The sequence below is a fragment of the Chenopodium quinoa genome, unplaced genomic scaffold, assembly GCF_001683475.1.
Source record: "Chenopodium quinoa cultivar QQ74 unplaced genomic scaffold, ASM168347v1, whole genome shotgun sequence".
In the NCBI taxonomy this organism is placed as follows: Eukaryota; Viridiplantae; Streptophyta; class Magnoliopsida; order Caryophyllales; family Amaranthaceae; genus Chenopodium; species Chenopodium quinoa.
Genome location: NW_018743697.1, coordinates 3,055,741 through 3,075,906, shown reverse-complemented (window position 1 = coordinate 3,075,906; position 20,166 = coordinate 3,055,741). Strand labels below are relative to the sequence as shown.

Sequence of the window (20,166 nt, the reverse complement as noted above, 5' to 3'; positions counted from 1 at the left end):
CATTCGTTCACACTAGATTTTCAACAATCTCATGAGATTGACACTCAATTTTGCTTATAAAATTAGATCCTTATTACTTACCTAAGCATACAAAGCACTAAGATCATGATGAAAATCAACATGTTCGTCACATATTCTTACTTTTAACAATTGACTTGATTTTTCAAGTCAACCAAATGAAACTAAATTGACGCACTTGGTTTATAATTTTAGTGGCTCAGTGCAAAATTTCCGATTTTTTTTTTTTCCTCGCCGTATATTTAAATGCAATTAGTGAGACATCAACAATGTGATAATTTTTTCTTGAAAATAAGCTTTGTGGGAGGGAAAAAAATAATTTAAAACGCGTTTAAGGGTTTAGATCTTTGCAATTTTGACTCACCCCTTTATAAATCTTTGGAAAAGGGTTTTGAATTGGGACTTTGGGAGCATTAGTACAGTATTCTGTAATCATTACATAAATTTATTTCCTCAATCTTGGACAGTTGAAATTTAAACCCTCAAATTCCAATATTGAAATGTTATTAGTTGGAAGTTTTATTAGTTGGACAGTTGAAATTTAAACACTCATCCTCCAAGAATCAAAATGTTCATAATTTTTACAGAGTATTATTTGGGTTATTTTTATTTTTTATTATGAATTTCAATTTTCTATGGCTAATTTTTTTGAAGTTGGAAATTTTATTTCAAAGGCCAAATGACAATATTTTGTGGTAGATACACTTATTTGAAGCTAAACCATGAGAAATTGATGATAATGAAAAATCATCCTTTCTAAATATAGTAATAGTAGAATTAAGAACCGACAAACATAGTCCATAATAACGTTTTACAAATTCTATTATCAATTCCTTTCTAAAGAAAGTAATTAACAAGAATTGTATAAACATAAAAGTTCTTTTATTGCAAATAATAATAACAAACGGAGGTAGTATGTAATTAAACAATACTAGTATAAAAATAAAAAAAATTTCCTTATGATTTTTTCCCAAATTTTATCGATATATGATTACCCTAAAAATATAACTTTTTAATTTAGTATAACTTTTATGAATGAATGTATCTTAATTTTAAAAATAAAATATTTACAAGTTCAAGAAACTTTAGATTAGATAATTTGCACAAATGAATTAAATACAGTATTTCGTAAGAAAAATTTGTCATAACTTGAGAAAGACTTGATAGAAATCAGGTTTGATGATGAGGTCATACATAGAATTGGTCTTCAATTTTGTCATCCAAAAGTTTATTTTAATACTCCGTATATGAAGATTAGGATGCACTAATCACTAATGATTAGGGTGAAATGATTAAACTAATGCACGCTAATCAAGAATATATATATAAATCCAACCAATCACAGATTTTAATGTAAGATACAAAAGCTAGGGTTTCAGTTAATACAACTAACTCCGTATATGGGAGTATGTAGAAATTGCAATTAAAATTTTCATGAAAAATTTCAAGAAACTAAAATTGTTCATCGAAAGATACAAGATACAAACCATAATGTTACATCAATTTTTGTTCGCGCTATCTAGGATGAATACAAAGTAATGATGAAGCTGATAAATTTTTTCCATTGGAGGAAAATTATAGCAAAATTAGGCATCATGACCTAATTTCACTCATCTTTTATCCTAAGTTAGGAAAAAATTCTTCAGCTTCATCACTTTGTATTGATCCCTAACTTTATTCTAAGCAACAAGCAATGAAAACCATTAATAAACTTCTAATAATGCAGTGCAAGTAATTGTACTACTATCTTGCTTATCCATCTAGCATGTGCTCCAAAACAAACCTCTCCTCATTCTTGAGAAATTTTTTGTTGTAGAGCACAAGCTTTGATAAGCTTAATAACCCAAAATCATAAGCCTAAAAAAAATGAAGCCTTCTCGATGAAACATTAATTTTTGGTTAGTATATATGCGCGCGCACTAGTAACTAGCTAGCTCCTCGTCTTCAGAGGAACCAGTAGTGATGCATTCTTTCTCTTCCTCGAAACCTTCAAGGGATGGATGAGGGGAATGTCCCTTACCAAAAGACCTTATATGGTCTTTGAGGGATCTCTTGTGCTTAAAATCGGAGCCACAAGTACAATACCAAAGTTTGCCACAATTCTTCTCATGAGTTCTCCAATCTCCTTTAACCGCAAATGCTTTGCTACATTTCCTACACATGAAACCTTTGATGCCATGTTTTCTCTTGAAGTGAGTTTGGAGAGTCCTAAAATCCTTCAAGGGTTTTGCTCTTGGGTGGTTGATGTTGTTCTTGCACCCTTGCGCACAACAGTAGCATGGTAGCCTTAGCATTGCTGCTGGTTGTGTTCCTCTTAGTGATTCTGGTCCCTTTCTATACTCCGAACCATGTCCCCACATATGCATCTATAGCAACCACAAAAAGAGATGGACAAACATTATTTCTTTACTTTAGATTAAATCTTATTTATAAAATCAAAATTTTAATTTTAATTGTTTTAAGGTACTTAAAAATTAAAGACGTACAACGATAAATATACTCGTATATATAATGTCAATTTGAACAATGGATTTAATGATATGAAGAAATTATATTGCTTTTTATTCCTAGGTAAGGAACATGTGTCCTATTGACCTGAACCTCTTAATTACAGGTCAAACCAGCCAGTGGATATTGATTTTATTGTTAGACCAAGTACTGCATGACAATGAAGAGAAAATTAACTATAGTCTTAGAGAGTAACATTTCGTATAGCAGCCGAAAAATAGGTTTTTGTACTACTCGTTCAGTAATGTAATTTAACTCGTCAAAATCTTTAAGAAAACAAGTACGGAGTATAATGCAAGCTCATGATTATGTCCCACAAATAATATCCCTTTGTTGCAAGTAAAAAGAAATTATTTAAGTATGTGAAAGCAACTATATATACATGCTAGAGAGTTGAGTGTGAACTTGTTGACATATATAAGTAGTACCTAGAGATATATTCTTACTCTACTATCTTGTAATTAGTCACTTGATATTAATAATTTCAGCTTACATCATTTTCATATTTGGAAGATATGTGCAGTGTTTTGTAATTATTATACATCACTTTATTTTGTGGCTGACTGTTCTTTTTATGTGAATGATTATCTATCAGATATGCTATTTTAAAAATAAAAATTTTAATATATATAAAAAAAAATCAAATTATGCACCAAATAAGAAGACTTTAATCTTATAATTATACCTAATGCCAATATCATTTAAAGAAAAGCAATTTGATTAACATAATTTCAACGCATCATGAGAACACAAAACCTAACTAATGTGTGGAAAGCTACTAATGTTTTCTTCAATCTTTGTCTCATCTCTTTTAAGTCATATTATAAAATTCAAATATGACACAAATTAAGTTGCACCATGTACAATTAGAAAACCAAAAAAGAAAAGGGTTCATAGTTATTAATTTCACTTTTAATTTTTTAAGCTTTGATGTATTCCAAATCAGTACTAAGATGAAAACTATGTTTATATACCAACTTGTTAATTATCAATTAACATATTCACAACCTTCATAATAATTATTGTTATGCGAAAAATAAATTGTTATGCAAAAAATAAAGAAACTAACTGTTGATAAAAAATAAATACATAATTTTTTTTCAACAAAAGTCACTACACATTGATTCAACCCTTAAAGTTGAGAAGTATATAGACATCAAATACTATTTTGAAATTGATATTAATTTATATTGCACAAAAAAGTATACATAAGTGGGTATGATTTATATTATATATACCTAACAATTTATATTCAAATTTAGCTCCTTTGATTACTTATATGTAACCCTAAAAATTGGCGAACTTAGTATATCATTTCAAAAAAAAAAAAAAAAAAAGGACATATATATATAAACAAACCTGCATGTTATTGTAGCGGTTGAAAGTCTTGTTACAAATGGAGCAAGAAAATTGCATGGGTCCGATCAAGATTTGAGCTGGGGTAGGGATCCAAAACCTACTCTCAGTGTTAAATGATGATGAATAATCATGATCATTATTCATGCTAATTTTCTCTTTATGATCATCATTAATCATCATCATCATTATACTTTGATCATCTTCTTTTTGTTCTTCCTCTAATTTCAAACTCTTTCCCTCAACCACTTCATAATCATCATCAATAGACAAATCTTCATGATCATTAGTATTATTATTTGTAGTAAAAATACTACTATTACTATTATTATTACTACTATTAGGCAACCCAATGTGCAAGGCAACTGTAACCTTCTCCTCCTCATCATAATAATGACCACCCTCTTCTTCCTTCATGGCCTTTGCCTCACTAAGCCTACTCAAGAGGGGCAAAGTGATGTCTCGATCGAGATCGATATCACCTTCATCTTCTTCTTCAACTTGGTGTTGTTTGTAGAACAAAGGCAATTTCATCATCAACATCATGGGGTTAGTCATGAGCTTGTTATTATTATGAGTTTTTTGTTGTTGAATTGTGTAAGAAGAAGAGAAAGATGAGATAGTTGTTGGTGAAGGCTTAAGCCATTCAATGAAGTTTGGAGGAGATTGAAAGCACAAATCCATGTGTTTTACATGGTAGAAGCATAAGCTCCTTAATTATTAGTTTGTATCTTAGATCTCCACACTTAGGTAGGTATATATGGGGAGGTATAAATTCACCTTTTTGTGTGGGAAAAGGGCTTTTTTTTTTTTTTTTTTTAATTGATAGATGTCACTAATTATTAATGTCAATGGGAAGTTTTTTTCTTTTCTAATTTTATGTTTATTTTATTTAATCTCTTTTTTTCTTTGGAGTTTTCCTCTCTTTTTTTCTACCTTGAAGAGAGGGATATTAGTGGTGGGGTTAAGGATAATGACATGCAAAATCAAAGCTTTGGCTTGATAAAGAGAATCCTAGAACAAGCTGACCTTTTGCTACGCAAGATCTTTTTTATTTTATTTTTTTTGTTGTTGGCCAATATCCATACATATACAATATGTATACACATTAAGAATGTTTTTATGCTTTATCTCACGAGTTAGATTGATGATCCAAAAACAGTTCTCGTACAATAGTCAGGTTGATAGTATAATTTGATTTGGACTTGACAATTAAATTGAACGGGGTAGTTGATGAGTTGATTTCTATAGAGATGATTTATTTGATTTTAGCCTTAAAAAAAAGGGGTGCATGTGTAGTATCTAAAATTATAATGTTATTTGGCAGTTAGTGGACAAACTAAAATTAATATTTTGAAATTATTGTAAACAAAATAGGAAACAGTGGTGGTCTAGTCAATACCTGAAAGGATGTAGTAGCAACCTCAAAAATACTTACTTTATTATTCCAAATATTAAATAATTAATAAAGGCAAATATATCAGCGTGCAAACAATATTAAATTTCTCTAGTTTGTATTATAAAATTGCATGATGAAGATCTGGATTCTCCATATCAAAGAAAGGAAGAGGTGCACCTAGAAGTTATGGATTCTGATCCATACATTCAATATAAGCAGCTTGATTAAGAAGCATTAAATGACAAATTAGTCTTCTAATTAGCTTATCCTTAAAGACCTTAATTATATGACCAGAATAATTTAACATAAATGTCGTTATGCAAATTGGAGAATATTTTAATTTGTTTTGGAAATCCTGGTACATTTTCACATGAACCACATTCGATGTATGATTAAATATAAAAGCATAAGTATTATATATGGAGTACAAATATTCATATAATATGAACACATTTTATAGGTTATGCATTATATATATTCAGTAACAGTACAACCGTAAGTACATTACTGTCTCATTTTATTTCATGCATATACTCCGTAGTTCTCAACTGAACACTATGTAGCACTTGCTATATTTCGTAAGGTACTTCTTTTTTTTTTCCCTGTATTAGTAAGTTATCTTTAATGATCTTCTAATAGATGTATCATGACTCACCATCTATTGAAACGGTAGGTCGGTATAAATAATATATGTACTCCTTAAAACCTTACCTAACGCTAAATTTAATTGTCACAATAATCAATATGTAGGGCATATGTTCTAATATAATTTGTATTACACTGTTGCATGATTTATGTAAAGATTTAATATAGAGGTAATACCATAATTTTACCTCAAACCAACATTCAAAATTTTTAAAGTAATTTAAAACATCAAATTCAGATTGTGTTTCAAATTAAAACAATTGAATTTTTTTTTTCTTTTTTTTTTTTTTGAAAGGCAAAACAATTGATTTCTTAAATCTAGGCCATTATTGTTTATAGTAGGATTCCACCGTAAAAATATTCCATGCAAAAAAAACTGATCATTATTATATTTAGACTCATAACCTTGTACTAAAAGTGGCCATTAAGGTTTGTCTCAGCATACCTAAACATGAATGATTGTTTATGATGATTAAGGTTTAATATGAGTACAAGAGTAAATTATCTGACAACAACAAAAATAAATTAACAAAGGTTGGAAATTGGATGACAAAAATAGAAAGGAGCAAAATACAAAATATCTTAGGCCATGTTCTGTTCACCTTATTTCCACTTATTTCAGGGTTGATAAGGGCCCTATTCTGTTTACCTTATTTTTATTCCAGGGTTGATAAGTTCAGATAAGATAAGTTCATGAAAAATAAATTCAGATAAGTTGTGATAAGGATTAACCAGGGCTACCCAAGTTTTTCAGGTGAATAGAATACACCCTTAATATTACATTGATGTTAGCTATCACTCAATAGTTAATACTCAAGATAAATGCATGTTTTGTATTAATTGTATACACCATTACCCATTCCTTGTTAATTTCGTTCTCAATATAAGTTTTTGTCTATGTCAAATTACTTGTAACATTACAATCAAATAAAAATTTGGGAATAACTAATGACTACTCAACAATCGATATCACAAAGCTTGGTAATGTACTAATGTTACTTGTCAAACTATATATACAATATACTCGATCAAATACTTGTTACTTGTAATACTTCCTCCGCTTTTAAATACTTGTTCCATTTCTCCATGTGCAGAGTTTTAGGAGAAATTGAAAAAAGTAATTAAATATGGAGGTAGTGGGGTTAGTTGAGAAGATAAAAAATTGTAAAAAATAAAAGCAGTGGAAGAATAGGAAGAGAGGGAGTATTATGTTGGGTCCACTAAGTGTGAGAAATGAATTAAATATTGTAAAAGTTTTCCATTAAAGGAAATGAAGCAAGTATTTAATTAAAAAAGACCGGAACAGGAAGTGGAGCAAATATTTAAAAACGGAGGGAGTATTTGATAAAAATCGTAAAATAAAAAATTGGTATACTCGATCAAGTATGTTGTATATGTTTTAACGTGCGTGTAGAGAGCCTTAAGGAAATAACTTTGACATATTGGATCAAGAATTTTAGATAATGCTCCGAAACTTTGAACTTAGTCGTCTTTGAGACCATAAAAATACTTCAATCTTTATCCTTTATCAGGAGCAAGATTGCGAAAATATTCACGAGAACAAGAATAAAATAAAAGTGAAACTCCATTATTAAATCATGTACAAAATGTAAAATACCTAAAGGCTTACAAAACGAATCGACTATATCAAGCCTTGTGAATCTTTACGGTGTTCATCAGAAAAAGGAGCAATGAAGAGATTACCGACAGGATATCAATTTGGCGGATTTTCAGGGTTTAAAAACAAAATTTCAACCCTTTTTTTTTTTTTTTTGCTTCCTTTTTCCCTTTAACATTTTGGAATTTCCTTTTGTAAAATTGCATTTTATGATAACTGTTTTTGATTCTCCCCCCCCAACCAAAAGCCCCCACCATGGCACCACCCCACTTTATTATTACTCTTTTTTACTTATCTTATTTTTTCAAATTTTCATATTGTATTTTATTTTATAAGTTTATTTACTTGTTTTTTTTAGTAATCAATGATTCTTGTAACAAAAGTAGCATAACCTGAAATACTCTTGTCTACAAACAAGGAATTACACGGTTATTTGACTTATTTCCAATCAATTTGGACGGTGGTTGAGTATAATTCATGTTTTAAATAAGAAACTAAAGGGTCGAATCTATGTTTTATGGAATACTTTGTCTGTTAATTAAATTTTGACTAATCTGAATATGAGACATATAGCTTTATTATAATTTTCTACATTAAATGAAGAAAACACTCTCAATAAATGTTGATACGTACATTTTTAGGGTGCACTTACTGCTTTCGGATCAATTCCTAAACCTCAAGTTAAGCAGTTATACGCTTATATTGAATGATCTAATTACTAGTTAATTACTCATCAGATCAGTAAATTCCAGGCTAGTTTTGTGTGATCTATGAGTGTGGAGTGCTTCAGTATCCTCTTTTTTTTTTCACCTTTTATATTATGTATGATTGACAAGTTACCTAACTCCAACGTTAAAGTTAAAACTACTACCATCATACATGCTAGATATTATAGGAGAACCCTAAAGTAATTAAGTAAAGATTAAAGAAGGCAACCTACCTTAAAGTTGCGCCCAATTATTGTATAAAGTATGATATAAATGCACTCTTTTGATGCCACTTTTAAACTACTTGTAATACAGTATATTTTTTTCTACTTTCAATTATTCGCTTTACAGTCGTCATATTTTTAGGCTAAATTTATGTAAATTTTATTTATTTATTTATTTAGTTATGCTACATCATACATCCTAGCTTCATGAGGAAATTGCTAAGCATAGTAAAATTTCCTCCCTCAGACGGCTCTGAGTCCCTTGTAAGAGGAAATTTCTTTTATGAGTACAGGTGTGTTGTATTTTTGTATCCAAAACTAATACTCCGTATTTTTATTTTTCTTTTACACATAAGTGACATAACGCATTATCTTATCTCAAAAATATAAGTGCAGGTCTATTGAACATTTGAACCTTTTACTACTTGGTACGCTTATACATACACGTTATACATGGAGTAAATACCAAGCTATACATACCAACTTCGAAATTTTACGAGTTTGCACCTAATTGGAATAGCCGTCTTGATACGAAGTTACACGCTTATAATGTCAGCTTTGACATGCCTCACAAAGTCACAAACTGACCTTACTAAGACTCTAGAATGAGGGGTTTAAAATTTCTCATTCCGAGTCCTTTTTATGACTTAAGTGGTAATATACCCACCCAAATGTTTAAGGATGACTCTCTTGACGAAATGACGAGTCTACGCATGGTAGAAACACCAAATTATTAAATAACAAACATTATAATAATATATAAGTAGAAATAATCAAGGGGAATGAAAGAAAAAAGGACTAGTACTTTGTATGGTAGTTTATAAAATAGTATGTTCTTTTTGACAAACTATTAATGTTTGAATTGGTAGTATGTTAGCTTAGTATCTACCTTTCCAAAGAGTAATGAAAGGGATAATATAACTAGTGCTAGTGGAAGTCATGTTATTAATATAAGTCTATGTTTTCATGATTAACCCCCTTAATTGTTTCCTAACTGCTCATTTACGGTTGAACTATAAATGATTTACTTTCTCACTTCTTGGATTTGGTAGGTTGAATAAATCAAAGATGATACGAAGATATTGAGCTGAGATAAGTTGATTATCCAATGAGATTGATACATTTGTTAGGCACTATATATATAATTGAAGTTAAAAAAAAATATGTAATAATTGTGAGTCGTACGATAAGTGTTAAATGTCAATAAACGATGGTAATAATATTGAATATACGTGTGAATAACGTCATAATGAAACTCACTTTATGTAAATCATATATAGATAATTTAGGCATAAGGTATGAGTATAGAATAGTTTATTAAACGCATTCTTTATGTTTGATAGGCGGAAGGTGGATTTAGCTCATTCCCATACTTTAGGTATTAAATAATTGAAAAAAAAAATCATTCCATAATCATACCAAACATATAATATTAAGAGTCAATTAAGTTCCAAACTCATATATACCACTACGGTTTCTTTTCTGATTTAACTTCATACCAGTTTGCGAACCAAATGTCTCTTAAGTACCATTAAAATTAAAGGTCTTGTTATTCTCACTTTTACATATTAATATACAATTTAAATACTTTTAATTTGGTAAGGACAAGTTATATCTAGAAACAAGAAGTTAAATTTAGTAAAGATAAGTTTTAGTTAGTTTTAGTTTTAAAGAACATATTAAGTATGCATATGATAGCAGATCAGTAAAAATGATTTAAGATTATTATAAATAAAAAATTAAAATATTTGAATTTGTTGCTTAACAATGGTAGATGATGTGATGAGAAAAAAAAAAACTATTTTGAAGATTGTTACCGTTCAAATAATATGAAAATAAGCAACCAATGAACAAAATGAGAGTTCTACCATACTAAGGGCGTGTTCGGCGTTAGCTTTTGAGTAGCTTTTAGTGGTTTCACCAAGTCAAACCACTACTTAACAAAAAAATGTGAGTGTTTGGCAAAGTAGTGGTTAGGGTAGCTTTTAGTGGTGGAGGTACCTTTTGTGAAAAGTTAGAAATATTAGCTTTAGAAATTAGAGGTAGCTTTTTAGGTAGCTGTTGAAAATTTAATCTATAGTTTTAAAAATAAAATATTGATTTTTATATGTAACAGCTAGTCAACCACTACTTTACCGAACACTCATATATATCAAAATTATTTATCTTCACAGCTAACATCTTGTTGACAGCTAACAGCTACCTACACAGCTAACAGCTAACTCCACATCTACAACTACCTTCACATCTATATTTTGCCGAATACGCCCTAAAAACTAATTGGTGATGGGAATAGCTCTATAAAAAATGTGTTAATTCTCCAATTCAAGATAACTCACATGTGGATAATAAGAGGGTTTCAAAAGTGAGCATTGTCATGTTGCCCATAATTTTGAAAAGCTAAGAGTATAAGAAATGAACCATTGTGATTTGGGTCTTTGCGCAGCGAACGGTGGCGGATACAAGAGGGGTTCATGTGAATTCATTGAACCCATAGAGTTTTTGTAAAAAAAAGTTTAGAAGATATACTTGTTTGTATTAGTACATAATGTAGGTGCACGGCTCAATGGTAATTTTAGCTTACATCTCAACTGAATTTCTTACAACCTCGCTGTTTTTTCCCTTTATTTTTTAATGTATCATCACCGACATTAACATAAAAAGTTTATTGCATTTCAATTTTCATGTAAATAAACTCAAATTAATCTAAATAATTGAAAATCAGGTGAATCATAGACATTTCTTTTCACAAAAATAGTTTGGATTTTCCTCTCATTGAAGATTTGAAGGTTCCTCATCCTCACATCTCCCTTACCCAAACTTACCAAAATCTCATGGGCCGCTAAATCCAAAAACAACTTGTCCATTTTTCCACTACAAATATGGACCACCAGGCCTGTCCCCCAACTTAGAGCTTGAAGTCCAATTCCAATCATTTATTTTTATTTTAATCAATGCCTTTATTTTCACACAATTTCCAAACATCAACCAAATTACGAAAAGACTAAAATACCCTCCACCTCACTATTTGGCATAACATTTGAGTGACCTCTCCTTTATTTTACTCTCTCTCCTCAATCTGACAATGGCGGTATCAATGGAGGCGGGAACTGCCGTTATCCTCTCTCTCTCTCCTCCTCCTCCCGTCGCCGCCTTTCTCCGTCGTCGATTTCCGATTTATCTCGGAAAATCGTCGCTATTTTCCGGCGTTTCTCTCTCTACTCGTTCTTCGATTTTTCGCAATGCTAACTTCTCTCGAAGGTGTAGTCAGGTATTTTGTGATTTTTTTTTCGATTTTTGAATTTCGTTGTTTATTGTTGTTGCTTAATTCTATGAATTTTGAGGTAATTTTATGATTTTAGGGTTTCGATTTCTTATTTTCGCTTATAATTGAAGAATGTGGGTTATAATGTGTTCATAATTGTTTGCGGTGCTAGAAATTTGATTTTGTAAGCACAAAATTTCAAAATCTTATGATAATTACATAATTCTGTAGTTCTATGTGATAACTTGAGTGAAAATTGTGAAAACTCTGTTTGATATTGCTATTTGAAGGATTAAGTATTGTAGCAGTTGTAATATTAGCTTAAGAATTTAAGATCAGCTAACTTTGTGAAAGTGATGTTAGTTATACTACCTAAACAACTTCCATTAGACGTTTCACAATAGGTTTCGATGCCGTATTTATAGGCTTCATTATTCAAATTGAGTTCATTAGGATCCTTAGAAATCATATTTTCATCTATGATTATTATGAGCTAATGGAACATATTGTTAATTTGAAATGAGTGTGTGACATTGGTGCTGAGTGTACAACTGGTGCCGAACGAGGATCTAAAATTTAACTAGGTAGATTTTAATTTAGAGTTAGTGAATATTTTCGATGTTTGTTGCCATTAGATTGGTGTATGGCGAGATGCTATATTATGCAGCATGATTGTCATTCTTGTTTTGAAGGTTTCCGAGGAAGTTAGGAGTACAATGCTGATATTGTTATGATAACGTTGTTTATTACTTGGAATTGTCCAGATTTTAAGTGTCTTTTCTCTTTTTTTTTTTTTTTTTTTTTTTTTTTGAAATGGTGGCGTATGGTTATAATGTATTGGTTTTGTTTCAGGGTGATGTTTATGGCAACAGCAATAACATAATTTTGACTCCTGCGCCTGTTCTAACTTTCATGAAAGGATTGTTGAAATTTGTGCTTTCTAACTTTCTGCCGCTAGGTAAGTTAATTTGTATGCGTGAAGTATAAAGTTATTGAGAATTTGGGATTGTTCTCTTCAATTGCATTTGACATGTTTGATCTTGTGTCTGAACTCATCTGAAATCGTCTAGAACTCAATGTTGTTAATTAAAATTGTGCAGTTTATCTAAACTTGTATGAATCACTCTGAATATTTTTTTTTTTTTTGGAAAACAACTTATAGCTCACATTTATGAATTTGGATCGTTTGAATGAGTAAAATTTGATTTATGATGGTTGATTGTAGATCTTCTGTACTGTTGTGTTTGTTGAATAATTCCTTATACATGTAAGTATATAACACTAATTACGAAGTACTAACAAACCTGTCTGCTAATTAACAAGTTTTGAGACGACAAGCTTAAGGGATTGGTCGCCCATGAGGCCATGACGGCATTTTCTAGTCTTTATGCTAGTCGTATGCTTACTATTCAGTTGGTTTTCATCATCAAAAGACAAAGCTGGAAACATCCTTAACTGTTATTGCTTTCTATGAGATATTTTGGAATCTTGGCAAGATATAAATTACAAATTTACAAGTTTGAAATATTACTGGCCTTATTCTGGCACATAACTTGTTTTATAATTGCAAGTTGCAACTTGCAACATGCATGGGCTTCTACTCAGTTTGTCTCAACCGAGAAAACAGATAATAATCTTGCTGCATGTTTCCCGATACTTCTAGCTCCTCAGTGTTTGAGTCCCTAGTAGTATCTTCCTCTAATAGTTTGTTGTTAGTAATTACCCTGCAAACCAAATATATGCAGCTCTTGTTGGTGGAGTAGCACTTGGGTTCTACAGTCCTGCATTGGGTTGTCTAGCACACAAATATTCCTTTTCAAAATTCATCACCTGCTGGCTTTTCTTTTTATCTGGTAAGCTTTTGAAAGTTCTGTTTTATCACTTTATGGTTTTGGGCAAAGCTGTCTAACTCTGAAGTGCTTCTTATTTCAGGACTGAAATCGCAAGATGGTGATCTTAAAGAAGTTGTTGAGGCTTGGCCTGCTTTTTTGTATGGGCTTGTATGATCTCAATTTTCTGAATTTATACTGTATGTTGAAAGTTCTAACTCTTTAGATTTATTGTTCAGTCCAGATATGATATGTCATTGGCTTGCACACTTGGCATTTCTTTTATGGTTTGAAATATATCAATATACGAAGTATGTATTTTCTTAATAATTTTGAAGTGGTAGAATATATTCTTGGTCATGAAAAATTTTCTGATTTAGTAGCACTCTCTCTGAAGTTCTGGTTGTGGTTTATTGAGCTTATTTTTAACAAAAAATGAGGAGAGCATATGATTGTAAGAAAGTAAACAAAAGATGCAAGTAGGATCCCTCTTACCAATTGAGTGAAATAGCATTATGAGCTAATTATATTACGCTTACATGTTTGACTAATAAGCATGAAATTACACTAAGTGAATTAATGAATTACAACACAAAGACAAATTATTAAAAGCTATTTTTATTTTTTAGGGCGTCTTATATAGATATTTTATTTGCACAGCTGCGTGTATATTCTATTTTTGTCTTCCCCATAGCTGCTTTGTTCTGGCCAAAATTTGGCTCCTTGTGCATCTCAATTTCCACGTGTTGAAAATGACGCTTAAACCTGAAAGTAAATTTGATCGTGTTTCAAATAGAATGTCTTAAATATTTGGAGTCAAGTGAACTGTTACAGATGACATACCCTTCCAAAACCATGGTTTATTGGATGTGCTCTAAATTTATGCTTCAATTGCATAGTACCACTTGTGTCTGATGACTAGAAGTAGGGATTGAGAGAAAGTATTTCAAAATCATAAAGATTACAGAAAATCTGTAACAAGTTTGTATACAAAAACCTTTTGATCTTTTTTTAAATAAAAATAAAAATATATTTTTATAGTTTTATGTGATGCTGGTGCCAAAATTGCTTGTCGTTATAATGTGGTCTTGTTGCTAAGAGGCTTGTTTAAGGATCATCTCAAAGTAATTGTATACGGTTCATTTCTTTCACATTTTGGCTTCAATTTTCCGTCATATGTTCTCTAACTTGTTAAAATTGTTGATGACAAAGGTTTGGGGAAATGATGTTTATTACTGTTTTCTTTGTTATCTTCTAGGCTTCCATCCTGCTGATCTGCCCTATCTATTCAAAGCTGATTCTCAAAGTTCCAATGGTACCTCAGGAGTTTATTACAGGCATGTATTGGCAGAAACATAAAGTGCAGATGCAGTGTATAAGTGCTTATTTTAGTCAATGCAATTGTGCGATGCATCTAACTTTTTTATTTTTTTTATGACTCATGGGACAGGCTTGGCGATTTTTAGCTGTATGCCTACGACATTGAACGGAGGAGTAGCACTTACACAAGTATCTGATTGAGACATTGAGTTTGATTCTATGAGCTATAATCAAGTATCTGCTAGTTATTTTAACTCTCTATCTATTTTTGTGACACCAGCTTGTACGTGGGAATTCTGCTTTGGCTCTTGCTCTGACAGTAGTATCTGTTCTTTTAGGCATTTTGACTGTAAGATACATTATCCCTTAGTCTCCCCTTTAAAATAATTTAAACTCTCTGCTGTCGTTCTGGCTGTCATTCTATCAATTAGTATCTGTATATTCACTCATCCCCTGTCTTAATCTGAATTACCTGACTCTTGAGAAAGCCTGTGTAGAGTAGTAGACTAGTAGTCTCATGCATCAACACACATCATCTTTGTCTTTTTGAGTTTTTTTTTATTCTTTTCTTCCTTACCTCTGTCTCCTTCTCTCTCTTTTCGTTTTCTTTCTTCTTTTTTTTTGGGTGGTTGGGGGGGGGGGGGGGGAGGGGGTTGGGAATAGGAGCAGGCTTGTGACATTGAGCAAGGGTTTGGAGTTGCTGACCTAGCTGATTACCTGTCAATGGATAGGAGAGAGACCTGTGAGTATGTGCTTTTGCTATAAGAATATCAACTATGTGATAGTAACAGTAACCTTGTTAAGTGACTAAATTGAGTTATATTGTTAAGTGAAATAATTTTATAAGGTAATTTCTATGTTCCATTTTTGCACTCAAAACACAAAGTATCACTTTAAAAATTAAATTGAGATTTGGATTGAAGAAACTTGATTTGAGTTCTATGTGTAAGTAGCTCTTGCCTCTTGCACTTTACGAAAAACCTGGTTACAATCTATAATGCTACCATAGTAATGCAGGCTGATAAAACCAAACAATTGTCTTTATTTAGTTACAAACTACACAGATCCTTTTTCTCAAGTTTGACTCAAAGGATTCATAAATTCATATGCTCTCATCCATACCTATAACTTATGTTAGATAGTCAAATGGCTTCAGCTTTTTTGACATTAACATAAATGTTAATCCAATTCCTTTACAAAATGGTTCTGCATGGCAGGGTTAGTTGGTGTCAAATACTCAAATGTATGCAATTTTACTTTTGCTGTGACAAGGAGGATGTTTCTGGTTGACTCATGATCTGAAACCAGCAAGTGATAGTTATTTCACATTGATTGACATTTTAATGCATTAGGTTGATAAATACATTGTAGTCAAATTTTTTTTTAAACCAGCTTTTATATTGTAGGTGCCTCTCTGGATCACGAAATTATTTGCTGATGGATTTGGTGTAACAATTCCGACTTGGCAGCTTTTCCAGAGTCTTCTTGTTACCCTTATAGTCCCTCTCATTCTGGGAAAGGTTATTTCTGCTTCAGATTATGGTTCTGTTAAAATTTTGAAAATTCTGTACACTTGATAGTGAGAAAGATTATTTGATGATAAAGACTACCGTTAATTTCTATTTTGATGATTAGCTATCCTATAATACCTACTTGCTTGCTTCAAATTTTCTTTATAATGCCTTTTTTCATGCTTGATGTAGTTCCCATCTTGTTTAATTTATCTGAGAAACTTCAAGGTTTCTTTCCCGGTAGTAGTATAGATATTTTGTTTAATGGTGCTTTAAGCATCTGAAGTTGACCTTTTTCTTTTCAGGTTTTGCGGAATTCATTCCCTGGTAAGATTTTCTCTGACCTTAGGCTGGGTTCAGCATGACTTTTTGGGTTGAATTTAATTAGAAAAGGCTATCTTTTGTTTTTTCTTCCTTTGGATTTGGGATTCTGGGATGGGATCATGGAATATTGCTGATGAGATACTGATTTTTGATTGAAAATTGTTCATGCAAGAGTGAAAGGTTACGTTCCTCTGACTCTTAATTTGAATTCATGAAAGATTCTGACCTATGCAAGTTTTGAGGGTGAGGTGAGGTTCTGCAACATTTAGCTTTGGTTTAGGAGGAAATTTAGGGAACTAGGCCTCATTAAAGTGCTAAATGGTAGATAGAGAGAGGTCAAAGGTGTTTACATAATTATCTGTGGATGGTTCTTTTCCATTCTGTTTCTTTCATACTTTGTTGTTTTAACAGGTATGGCAAGATGTGTTGAACAGAATGACAGGATTTTATCGTTCACCACTTCAATTCTCCTTGCTTTTGTAAGTCCTGAATTGTTGTTTTTGTGGTGCTTAATAGTTTATTTGACGTGGGAATGCATGTGATTGGCTTTTCTAGGAACATAAAATGAGTCAAATAGCATATGAAGTCTTTTCCATGAGAATCTGAGACATTAATGTACAAAAGTTGGGGATCTATGTGTTTTACAGGGATGTCTTGAGCTTCATATGGAAATGTTTTAACACCATGGTTTCAAAGTGTAAAGTTTTAATTCTTGAACTTAGGTTACCTTTTATATGAAAATATTGTGGGCAAGTTTGTGTCTGGTTTTTTGAGTTTGTAGTTCATATATTAAGCTCTCTTTTTACCATGATTCAGTTTCCATGGATGCAAGTCGGCAAGTCACGACAATTGCTTCTGATGGTTAAGCCTGCAACCTTTGTTTGTGCTATTGTGCTTGGAATGTGAGTACATTTTTTTTAAAATGCGCTTGCTCTTATATTTCATATTCCGTAATATGTAAAATTGTATTTTACTGTAATTTAGCATTACTGGATTGAAGTATCTTCTGGGCACCACTATCCTTGTGTTATGGTTTTTCTCTTATCTACATTGGCACGAACACTTTTTTTTTAGAGGTCTGATGTCCTAAATATGATCATATATATTCAAAGGTGCAATTATGGAGAAAATGCTCTGTACACCCTTAACATCAAGTGTCAATCCTCTATGTTGTTATTAATTTGAAACTAATGAAATACATAAGCTCATCCATTTAGAATAGAATCAATAGTTATTTGAGGTGTTGGACATAAAACCATTTGATTACTATCTAGTATCATTGACTATTTGACTGTCTTCCAATGCCTACATTTCCCCAATGCAGTTGGCACTTGGCAGTAGCTTTTCCATTCTGAAGGTTTTGGGAAAAAAATTGCAAATTTTCTGGAACATATTTAATCTTTTTCATTCAAAAACAATTTTTCTTGGACAGGTAATTAAAGACATAACAACTGTTTTCTTCTCTTTTTCCTTCAAGTCATGAATCTCTTTGTTACTCCTCAAGAAGTCAAGATCATTGAATAGGGGGACCTTTTTTCATTGCCTTCTCCAATCTACCTTATTATGTTGCTTTTTCATCATCTCTGTTTTTTCGCAAGCTGGGTAATTTTGGAGGAATTACAGTTAAATAACAAAAAGGTTATGAAACAGCCACAGCTTCAATCTCTATCAGTTGGTATCAAGTTTATTTCACTACATTTTTTTGGATTTGTTCAGCCATCTAATAGTCTATCACTGACTCCAGGCCCCAACCAATGATTCTACATTGTTTCTGTGTAGGCCATGACCCATCTAACATATTATCAAAGAATTGTAATCAGTCTGAACAGGAATTGAACTAATTAGAGGTCATGGAACTAGTAAATTTTTTAGCAATTACTTTAATTTCAAACAACGGATATTAATTAATTTTGTGAAGTTTCAACCTTGTACCTATGCTTTTAGCATTTGGTGCTCGTAAACTTTCATTATATTTGTTCCTTGACACTTTTCTGACTGAGTGCTCATTCATGTGTGTATACTTACTCTGTTGTCCCGAGGCTAAATTGTTGAATATTAGGTTAATTAATTTTCTTTGCTGCAGACTTATACATCTGAGCTTTATAGTTTTTAATGCCACCTTGGTGAGAAGTTTATCTGTTGGATCAACTTCCTGGAAACCAGTATTTGAGAAGCAAGCAAATAGAAGGGCTTTAACGCTGGTTTGCAGTCAGGTTGGTTGATATCTTTGCTGTTAACTGTTTTATTGGTTTCCATCTCTATGGTGTACTTGGATTTAGGAGAAATTTGTATCAGCATTTCTCTAACTATTTGCTCCTCATACATCATTTTTTTTTTCCTAACATTAATTATTAATTGTATATGTAAAAAGTTGGTGGAGGGGTATAGACTCTGTTGATTGTAAAGATATGCAAGTGGATGATTATTTCCATAATCCATTTTGCTTAGGTGTATGCTGATTTCTTAAGTGATATGTTTTGTTATAGAGATCCTTGCTCATTGCAACAGCTGTGGTGGAGCAGCTTGGAGGTGTGTTAGGTGAAACTGGCTTACTGCTTCTGCCTTGTGTAGCTGCTGATGTGAACCAGGTACTTTGCTTAAACTGATACCTTTATTTAATGTAGTAATTGATGCTTCCTATTTCTTGTTTGCGAGCTGAATAATTATTGAAGGTGTAATTTTATAGTCATTTTTGTACCATGTGTGTAGATCATAATTGATTCACTTCTAGTTAACTTCTGGCTTCGAAAGGATGAGCCATGCGACATTGGGAAGAATACGTGAAGCTTGCTTGACAGAGTATATCGTTTGCTAAGTTCCCTTCCATCTTATTTTTTGAAAAAGTAAATAAATGTATACAAGAAATTTTTTTTAGATCTTCAAATTCATATATTCTTAATTCTTTTCATAATTATACGCAGTATTATTCCTTCTATTAGTTACAAGGACCCTTTAATGAGTTTAGTTAAGCCTCTTACCCTCAGTTGGCATTATCAGTTAGTCAAGCTCACCAAGGGTATATTTTGGCTTTAATAGAATGTTAGTGTGAGCTTGTAAACTAGACTCTTTGATCACAGACTTTGACTGGATGTCTCAAAGGACTGAAATTTGAAATCTGCACTGAGGAAGTCAAGTCACTTATTAAGGATAGGTAGTGTGATGTCAGAGTTCATTCTTAACTCTTAAGAACCCATTTCTCTTATAGTTGAACTCCCTCACCTGAAATTAAAAGTCATGTTTATAGTGTAGTTTGAACAAGTAATTTGTCAACCAAATTCAGATGAAGAAAGTAGTTATTATCAGTGACTATTTCCAATGTGAGTGACCACTTATCAGGATTGCTCAAAATTATAAGAATATTAAAGTCGAAGAGTATGAATTTAGCATGGCATTGAATAAATGAGACACTCTAGGACATAGCATAGCACCATGTTGTAGACAT

The 20,166-nt window shown here is 31.7% G+C and overlaps 2 protein-coding genes across 2 annotated transcripts; one reads left to right on the top strand and one right to left on the bottom strand.

Annotated features, from left to right (window-relative positions):
* Positions 1-1,397: 1,397 nt before the first annotated feature.
* Positions 1,398-4,682, bottom strand: LOC110684258 (zinc finger protein WIP3-like). Its single transcript, XM_021860694.1, has 2 exons — positions 3,886-4,682; positions 1,398-2,384 (listed from the first exon to the last, which is right to left on the bottom strand). The coding sequence occupies exons 1-2, from the start codon at positions 4,564-4,566 to the stop codon at positions 1,938-1,940; spliced, it is 1,128 nt and encodes a 375-aa protein (XP_021716386.1). The 5' UTR covers positions 4,567-4,682; the 3' UTR covers positions 1,398-1,937.
* Positions 4,683-11,381: 6,699 nt separating this feature from the next.
* LOC110684257 (probable sodium/metabolite cotransporter BASS4, chloroplastic) lies at positions 11,382-19,710 on the top strand. The gene is made up of 14 exons (XM_021860693.1): positions 11,382-11,746; positions 12,593-12,698; positions 13,486-13,593; positions 13,673-13,740; positions 14,828-14,906; positions 15,020-15,078; positions 15,170-15,238; positions 16,296-16,409; positions 16,706-16,727; positions 17,136-17,203; positions 17,541-17,626; positions 18,808-18,937; positions 19,211-19,312; positions 19,434-19,710. Exons 1-14 carry the CDS (start codon positions 11,561-11,563, stop codon positions 19,506-19,508), a joined length of 1,272 nt encoding a protein of 423 aa, XP_021716385.1. The 5' UTR covers positions 11,382-11,560; the 3' UTR covers positions 19,509-19,710.
* The last annotated feature ends 456 nt before the right edge of the window (positions 19,711-20,166 follow it).

What these genes read in the sequence shown, in the direction of transcription:
- LOC110684258 (XM_021860694.1), bottom strand. Translation starts at nt 4,566, where the DNA reads ATGGATTTGTGCTTTCAATCTCCTCCAAACTTCATTGAATGGCTTAAG. An exon ending in ACCGCTACAATAACATGCAG is followed by an intron (nt 2,385 to 3,885) that starts GTTTGTTTATAT and finishes TGGTTGCTATAG; the next exon opens with ATGCATATGTGGGGACATGG.
- LOC110684257 (XM_021860693.1), top strand. Translation starts at nt 11,561, where the DNA reads ATGGCGGTATCAATGGAGGCGGGAACTGCCGTTATCCTCTCTCTCTCT. An exon ending in TCCCTCTCATTCTGGGAAAG is followed by an intron (nt 16,410 to 16,705) that starts GTTATTTCTGCT and finishes TTTTCTTTTCAG; the next exon opens with GTTTTGCGGAATTCATTCCC. An exon ending in TTTGCGGAATTCATTCCCTG is followed by an intron (nt 16,728 to 17,135) that starts GTAAGATTTTCT and finishes TTGTTTTAACAG; the next exon opens with GTATGGCAAGATGTGTTGAA.